General features: G+C 41.7%; 1 protein-coding gene across 1 annotated transcript; it reads right to left on the bottom strand.

Annotated features, from left to right (window-relative positions):
- Positions 1-380: 380 nt before the first annotated feature.
- On the bottom strand, positions 381-8650 carry LOC109897463 (arg8-vasotocin receptor). Its single transcript, XM_020491954.2, has 2 exons — positions 7571-8650; positions 381-1466 (listed from the first exon to the last, which is right to left on the bottom strand). The coding sequence occupies exons 1-2, from the start codon at positions 8517-8519 to the stop codon at positions 1204-1206; spliced, it is 1212 nt and encodes a 403-aa protein (XP_020347543.1). The 5' UTR covers positions 8520-8650; the 3' UTR covers positions 381-1203.
- Between the last annotated feature and the right edge of the window lie 558 nt (positions 8651-9208).

The raw sequence follows: 9208 nt of genomic DNA, 5'->3' as shown, positions 1-9208 counted from the left end.
CAGACACATGAAATGGTTCAAAATGGCAACAGTTTGCGCAGGGTAGCTGAATCGGGTGCACCTACTGCCAACAGCCCGAAATGCAAAAAAGAAATAACCAAAAAAAGGAACATCATTGTTGTTTTTCAGAGAAATGTTTGGCAATCAACTAGAATAGCCTTGGAGATCGATCAGTTGATTGCGATTGATCCGTTGGTGACCACTGCTCTAGAAAGTTAGGTTAAATTCAATCTCGCGCTCCTCTCCGTGGTCTGATATTTCTCCACAGTTTAGAGGGAACATTGCATGGGGCAGGGGTGCAAATTTCACTGCGGACGGGGAGAAATGCCCCCCCACACACATTCTGAAATTGCATTTTTGCCCCCCCCCCCCCCCCCCACACACACACACACTTCTAAAAACAAAGTTGTGCCCCTGGCCTGGTGTGTCTGTGTAGAAATCCAACAGGCAGACAGACATCTCTGTTGCTTTGTAAACCATCCAGGCCCAATTCGTTTTTTAATTCACACTGAGAGAGTGGCTCAATGGGGAAATATGGCCAACACAGATGGCAACCTGTGATCTAATCCAGGGTCCTTAGTCACTGAGATCTGTCCTCATCTGAATTAGTCTAGGCTTTGCTGTAGAAATTCCTAGACCGGAAAATCATTAGTGCATTGGAAAGAGGACCCTGGGAGTCTGGAATGTTTTAGAAATGATTATTATTATTATTATTTTACTCAACTGATATAGCTGTTGGTATTTAGATAGTTCAGATGATCAGTTTCTTTTCTACTTTACATTTTCAAATTCAGATCTGATGTATTTCACCCATTATAGACTGTCTTAGACTCCAGAGAATCAGGTTTGGAACCTGTTGAAACACATAAAATATAATCTTCAATTTATAACATGTTTTACCAGAGGAAATAGTTTATCACTTTGTGATTTTGGTTTATCACTCTGACTTCTCAAGACTTCATTCTTGAGATGTTTTTCTGACAGACAATCCAGACAATATATCCCAAAACAACGGTGTAATGCTCATCTATTTTAGGGACACATCAATCAATCAGTGTCAGTATCCCACCCGTTTTAAAGTGGTACCTTGAAAGTCTTAGAATTGTCAAGTCAATAAGAGTCAATCAATAAATAACCACCAGCTTGTGTTTGTGCGTTTAACACGTTGTGTTAGGTCTCTGCTTGACTAGATTGAATGGAGAACTAGGGGGAGTTGTCACTGTCTTTCCAAGTGCCTGAACTGCACGTTGGGCTTCGGTTGGTCATTTTAGTCAATACCGTATTTCTCCGGAGACTGCTGTCCGAGTCCTCTTTCTTGAACTTGTAGCGTAATTTATTACAGCACGGGAAACAGAGAGTAAAGTCGTGCAGAAGATGTCCGCTGAAGATCATGTATATCCACGGGTTACAGCAGCTGTTTAGACTCGCGAGGAGCGCGGACAGTGTGACCGCGGTGTTCTCAGATTCTGGAAGGAAACGGAAAAAAGGAAATTACCAAAGATAACTAATTTGTCCAACAGCTGTGGTATAAATCAACGGTGCCGTGAAATCACAATCACTAAACACAATCGCTTACATGCTGATCTATATTTAAACACCTGACATCTCCATATAGTGCACGTTATGGTTCAGGATTAAAACGACTTTGCCTATGATGTCAGGACACCATACATGTTATGCCTATTTAGCTACATTTCCACTTATTAAACGATTGTATTATTATTTAGAGTATTCTGTGTTTAAATTTCGTAACGGAATTGTGCAGTGTGCCTGGTGCTCAAAAAAGGATTATGCACAATTATATCAACACGATCTCACACTCAGTTTGTGCAAATATGTACAACAAGTATTTCAGCAGATTTCATATATTTTTGTGTGGCCTAATTCGTGTGAAAACACACATTTGTTTGCGACTTCATATATAGGCAAATACATTTTCGGAGGGCAAACATCAGAACAATCTTTTAAAAGTTATTGGAGCAATGCATTTTGGTCAATGGTGTTCTACACTGCATTTTTGTGTCCCACATTTGTTTATTTATATAAAAAAATATTTGTAAATCAACCAGGTTGTCACCGAAATACTTATAATAGTATAGTAGACTTATTTTTTATTAATGCCAATGCTGTTTTCTATTTGCTGTTTTTCTCTTGAATTTGTCCTGCTAGGTGACCTAAACCTGGACATGCTTAAACCACCTGACCAAGTCCTAAAGCAATGGGAGTCCCTAAATATTTATCAGATTATTACCAATCCCACAAGGTATGACTCCAAACATCCTCGATGTTATCCTCACAAATAATCCTGATGGGTATCAGTCTGGTGTTTTCTGTAATGACTTTAGTGATCACTGTTTTACAGCCTGTGTTCGTAATGGCTGCTCAGTGAAACTGAGTCATTAGTTTTGACTTGTCATAGATGCTTGCTTAAAAACTTCCTTCATGACCTGGCCTCTGTAAATTGGTACAGAATCAGCTTGATTCCCTCTGTCAAAGACACTTGGACCTTCTTTTTTTATATTTTCAGTGATATTGTTATCAAACACGCCCCCATAAAGAAAATTAGAATTAATAACAGGTTCAGCCCCTGGTTCGACCGTGATCTTGCAGAGTTACTCCACCTCAAGAATTACATTTGGCGGGCCGCCCCGGTGGCGCAGTGGTTAAGGGCGCTGTACTGCAGCGCCAGCTGTGCCATCAGAGTCCCTGGGTTGTGTATCGGAGGACGCATGACTTTCAACCTTCGTCTCTCCCGAGCCCGTACGGGAGTTGTAGCGATGAGACAAGATAGTAGCTACTACAACATTTGGATACCACGAAATTGGGGAGAAAAAGGGGTAAAAAATACAAATTTAAAAAAGAATTACATTTGGCGAAAGGCTCGGCACACCCATACTCAGGCTGACTGGCTCTCATTCAGGCAAATTAGAAGTAAGTGCAATTAGAAGTCAGTTAGTTACTTTAAGGAGCCGTTCTCTCTCTGTAGGTCTAACCCCAAGAAGTTCTGGAAAACGGTTAAAGACCTGGAGAATAAACCCTCCTTTCAGTTGCCCATGTCCCTTAAAGTTGATGATGTGGTTGTTACTGACAAGAAGCACATGGCTGAGCTCTTTAATCACCACTTATTAAGTCAGGATTCCTATTTGACTCAGCCATGCCCCCTTGCCCATCCAACATTTCCTCATCTCCCACCTAATGCGACTAGCCCCGATGCTCCTCCCTCTTTTTCCCCTGCCCGCTACAAAGTTTCTCCCTGCAGGTGGTCACTGAGTCTGAGGTGCTAAAGGAGGTCCTTAAACTTGACCCCAAAAAAACATCTCGGTCAGATGGTTTAGATCCTCTCTTCTTTTAGGTTTCTGCCCCTATAATTGCCAAGCCTATCTCTGACCTTTTTAACCCATCTCTCCTCTCTGGGGAGGTTCCCATTGCTTGGAAGGCAGCCACAGTTCATCCTTTATTTAAAGGGGGAAATCAAGCTGATCCTAACTGTTTTAGGCCTATTTCTATTTTGCCTTGTTCATCAAAAGTGTTGGAAAAACTTGTCAATAATCTTGATGTCTATAGTATTCTCTCTGGTTTCCGCTCAGGTTATGGATGTGTCATTAAAGGTCCTCAATGATGTCACCATTGCCCTTGATTTTAAGCAATGTTGTGCTGCTATTTTTATTGACTTGGCCAAAGCTTTTGATATTGTAAACGATTCCATTCTTGTGAGCCGGCTAAGGAGTATTGGTGTCTCTGACGGGTCTTTGGCCTGGTTTGCTAACTACGTCTCTCAAAGAGTGCAGTATATAAAGTCAGAACATCTGCTGTCTCAGCCACTGCCTGTCACCAAGGGTGTACCCCAAGGCTTGATCCTAGGCCCCACGCTCTTCTCAATTTACATCAACAACATAGCTCAGGCAGGAGGAAGCTCTCTCATCCATTTATTTGCAGATGATACAGTCTTATACTTAACTGGCCACTCCCCGGATTTTGTTTTAAACGCTCTACAACAAAGTTTTCTTAAATGTCTAACAAGCTTTCTCTGCCGTTAACCTTGAACAGCTCCAAAACAAAAGGTCATGTGGTTTGGTAAGAAGAATGCCCCTCTCCCAACAGGTGTGATTACTACCTCTGAGGGTTTAGAGATTGAGGTAGTCACCTCATACAAGTACTTGGGATTATGGCTAGACGGTACACTGTCCTTCTCTCAGCACATATCAAAGCTTCAGGCTGAAGTTAAATCTAGATGTGGTTTCCTCTATCATAATTGCTCCTCTTTCACCCCAGCTGCCAAACTAACCCTGATTCAGATGACCATCCTACCAATGCTAGATTAAGGAGATGTAATTTATAGATCGGCAGGTAAGGGTGCTCTCGATTGGCTAGATGTTCTTTACCATTGGCCATCAGATTTGCCACCAAAGCTCCTTATAGGACACATCACTGCACTCTATGCTCTTCCGTAACCTGGCCATCTCTGTATACCAGTCACAAGACCCACTGGTTGATGCTTATTTATAAAACCCTCTTAGGCCTCACTCCCCCCTATATGAGATATCTACTGCAGCCCTCATCATCTAGATACAACACCTGTTCTGCCAGTCACATTCTGTTAAAGGTCCCAAAGCACACACATCCCTGGGTCGGTCGTCTTTTCAGTTCGCTGCAGCTAGCGACTGGAAAGAGCTGCAACAAACACTCAAACTGGACAGTTTTATCTCAATCTGTTCATTCAAAGACTCAATCATGGACGCTCTTACTTACAGTTGTGGCTGCTTTGCGTGATGTATTGTTGTCTCTACCTTCTTGCCCTTTGTGCTGTTGTCTGTGCCCAATAATGTTTGTACCCTGTGCTGCTGCCATGTTGTGTAGCTACCATGTTGTTGTCATGTTGTGTTGCTACCATGCTGTGTCATGTGTTGCTACCATGCTATGTTGTTGTCTTAGGTCTCTCTTCATGTAGTGTTGTGTCGTCTCTCTTGCCGTGATGTGTGTTCTGTCCTATATTTTTATTTAATTTTATTTTTAATTCCAGACCCCATACCCGCAAGAGGCCTTTTGCCTTTTCATAGGCCGTCATTGTAAATAAGAATGTGTTTTTAACTGTCTTGCCTAGTTAAATTAAAAATATTTTAAAAATGACAAACTAACTGTTTAAAGTGTTATTACAACCATGGTGTTCTTTTGTAACTGAAGCTTATATATCTAAAAACCTGACAATGATCCACACCATATGCGTAGACAAATAATGTGTGTTATGCAGCAAAACACAACTAGCCTTTTTTTTGGGATGCAAACCAGTAATATGAATCACTGTTGATCTATCCTGTTCTGATCTAATGAGATGGATGCAGAATTCTCTACGGGCTAGAATCAAAGCCTTTCCCAGTCATGAAGAACGAAGCTAGGCCTCTCTTGGTTCTAATTGGCGAAGACTGAAGTCAAGTTAGGGGTTATATGTCAGACTCTCCTATACCACTTTGCCCAACATGTTATGCCCCAGAGGTTGTAAATGAACTATTTTTAAGGTGATATAACTTGTATCATTATTATAGGGGTGTGAAACCCATAGATGAATGGCTTCAGACTGAGCATTTCTCACTGGAAATTGCTGCTGACATTGAACATAGCTTAGGGTTTGGGTATTTCATTCAGGTCAGACTCTCTTATACCAATTTTCCTAACATCTTATACTCCATAGGTTGTACATAAACCCCTTTTAAGCTGATATATATTGAATCATTATTATAGGGCTGTGAAACCCATAGCCGAATGGCTTCAGACAGCATTTCTCACCGTTTATTTACAGATAGCAATTTCCATTTTTTATTTTTCCATTATTTTACCAGGTAAGTTGACTGAGAACACGTTCTCATTTACAGCAACGACCTGGGGAATAGTTACAGGGGAGAGGGGGGATGAATAAGCCAATTGTAAACTGGGGATTCTTAGGTGATAATTAGGTCATTATTTACAGTAGTGTGTTGATTAAGTATTCCTTTCTTAATTGGAAATAAAGAACATGTATGAAAATGTCAAATATACCAACAGCTAAATCAAGCAGAGATTTACGATAATTGAACCATGTTAATCATTACTGAAACATGCAAACTATAAACATGTAACCAGTTAAAGATAATGAATACATGACAAGTAGATACAAATATTTTATAAAAAATTATTCATAAAAATTTCAAGAGTTGGCTATAACATGAGTATAAACAAAGTGAGTGTGTATGTAAGTGTTTGTGTGTGTGTGCATTATGGTGTGTATTATAGTTTCCTATCATACAAATATATCCCCATTCCCCAATCAAATACCTTCATCTATCCCACAAAAAAAAGCAGTTTTTTTTCTCCAATAAAATTGGACATAGCCTTGTTGAAAATGCATTATGAAAGAAATTGTGTAATGTACACGAAAAAGTGGAACCCTGTATTAAATGCATTATGAAGAAAATGAAATGTAGACTCCACGAACTCGTGTAGGCCTACTGTTGTCTACACGAAAAAGAGCGTTTGTGACTACAAGTGCACCAGTACCCCAAAGTATTAAGCGAAAACAAGCATAGAAAACAGTATTAGCATTCATTTAAAAAACAACGTAATGTTACTAATATATTACAATTATTTTGGTGACAACCTGGTTGATTGAAAGTATTGGGTTGTTAAAACATTTGTTTTTATATAAATAAATGTGAGACGCAAAACAAGGCAGTGTAGAACACCGCTGCCCATCATGCATTGCGCTAATAACGTTCAAAAGATTGTTCCGAAGTTTGCCCCCATAAAATGTATTTTCCTATGAATGAAGTCGCACAACAATATATGTATTTTCACGCGAATTAAGCCACACAAAAACTCACAAAAACGCACGATTACTTTTTGTAAATATTTGCACGAATTGAGTATATTTTTTTTACCATGATACATAGTGTAACGATCCTGGGTTTATAAGCGCGGAAATCGAGCATGCTTTTGCGGCACAATCGATAGCGCGCCGGACGTCGGGCTAGAGGGTCAAGGGTGCGCGTCCTGCTCCCTGCTGTTTCATTACACTGGTGTCAGAAGTGATGGGACCTTGCATCCACGACAGTGCGTGTGCTTGGCCGGTGAGCGTGTTCCTGTAAAACGTAGAGCCGCAAAATAGCGCGAGGACGCGCTCTTTGAAAGGAGGGAGTTTTGTAACAACCCTGGCGGAAATCGATGAGCATGCTTATGTGGCACAGTCGATAGCGCGCCGGACCTTGGGCTCGAAGGATGAGGGTTTGAGACCTGCTCCTTGTTGTTTCATTACAATATGGATACATTTCTATTCTGCTTCAACAGTATACATATTGCACGTATGTGGATATTCATCACAGTTACTTAGTAAAAAACAATATTTTGGGGGGCACAGAATGGATATACATCACCAAACACTTTGCGTAATCCCCTATATAGACTGTGGCTTTAACATTAGTTTATTAGTAGAGGGATATAAACATAATTGAGTGAAGATAGCTCATGTTATTAATTGTATATCAAGGTTCACCTTTTGATTTTGTGTGCGCAATACTTTTCACAATACAGAGAAGTCACTTACCGTCCCATGCGAAATTCTCATCCCACACCGACCACATCTGCACGATGAAAAAAGGTGACCAGCATATTATGTAAGCCAGGACAATCACAAACGTCATTTTGACAGTTCTCAACTTCGCTCTGGATATAGTAGTAACGTTGCTAACAGAGTTAATTCCCATCAGACCGTTTTTAGACGCAACACCCGCGTGTGTGTTTCTGGTTTTATACTTTATGTTCTTCCATATGCTGTGGCAGATGAACCCGTAGCATATCATCAGAATGAACACTGGGATTACGAATATACTGACGGTTATCCAAGTGATGTACGCCTTTACGCCCCACGGTTCTATGAAGTGGCCCCAACAGTCGTAGACAACCGAACCGTTCTTGATCTCACTCAGAGAGAATATAAAGTACTGCGGCATGCTGAGGACCAGACTACACATCCAGGTGCTGATGATCATAATATAGGACCGCTGGGTGGGCTGCTGAAGGGTCTTCAGAGGGTGGCAGATGGCGATGTAACGGTCCACGGTCATCATCACCATCATGTAGGTGGAGGCGAACATGCCCATCACCTGGAGGTGCTTCACTATCCTGCACAGGACATCTGGCCCGTAGAAGCGAAAGGTGATCTTCCAGCAGAGCTGCGGCAGGACCTGGAAGAAAGCGACCACCAGATCAGCTATGCTGAGGTGCCGGATGAAGAGGTGCATTCTCGACTTCTTTTTCTTCGTGTTGAACATGGCCAGCAAGACACTGACGTTCCCAATCACAGCCACCACAAAGGTGATGCTGAGGACCGCTATCTCTATTTTGGCGACCTCTTCGTTTCTTCCAAAAGGATCGCTCCCGTTCGGGAGGACGGTGCCATTGCCAAGGTTCCCCATGATCGGATCATCCGTAGGACTGAAAACCAGAGACTGGTTGACTCCGTTGAAGAGGAGCCCATGGACGGGAGTGTGCATTGCACAAACCCTCTGTGCGCGCTTTGGCCCTAGTTACAGTTCCAGAGGGGCAGAGTTGTGTGAATCTCCGTATGCCAAATATAGAGCTACCTGACTCTAAAGGGAAAGGACTCTTCTTGGTTTCTGAGCTGCTGGGCCTTTTAAACGCGAATCACATTCCGGCCACCACGCCTTGTGCTGTTGTAGCCATACCCACTTGTGTATCCTATGGCACGCAGCCAGTCATGTTGCGCAAAACTGGACACAACCCCCCCACATCACCAAACCGCCTCTTAACATAATAGTTTGAAGTCCCTCTTTGAAAATGTATGTTTTGTGTATGTGTGACAAAACATTAGCGCATTGGAACTGTAATTACACAAACAAATCATGTAAATGCTGTATGGTAAATCAATTCGAAATGTAAAATATTCGGTAATGTAAAAGATTCGGTTGCTAATATACAGCTTAAATTAACATATACGGGAATCCCGTTCCATATAATACGGTGAACAATTGCGGAATGCTTGATGCATTCCATTTAAAATGTAACTAGGCAACTCTTATTTACAACGACCGCCTACCGGTGAACAGTCTCCTTGATCAGGGGAGAAACGAGAGATTTTTACATTGTCCGCTCGGGGATTCGATCCAGCAACCTTTCAGCAACCTGCCCAACGCTCTAACCACGAGGCTACCTGCCGCCCCTT

This window comes from Oncorhynchus kisutch, linkage group LG10 (assembly GCF_002021735.2).
Source record: "Oncorhynchus kisutch isolate 150728-3 linkage group LG10, Okis_V2, whole genome shotgun sequence".
NCBI classification, from domain to species: Eukaryota; Metazoa; Chordata; class Actinopteri; order Salmoniformes; family Salmonidae; genus Oncorhynchus; species Oncorhynchus kisutch.
This window is presented reverse-complemented; position numbering and strand designations above follow the sequence as displayed.

Bases quoted from the DNA above. Each gene is read 5' to 3' on its own strand.
- LOC109897463 (XM_020491954.2), bottom strand. From the start codon at position 8,519: ATGCACACTCCCGTCCATGGGCTCCTCTTCAACGGAGTCAACCAGTCT. The intron at 1,467-7,570 runs GTAAGTGACTTC...GTTTCCTTCCAG, and splicing joins TGAGAATTTCGCATGGGACG to AATCTGAGAACACCGCGGTC.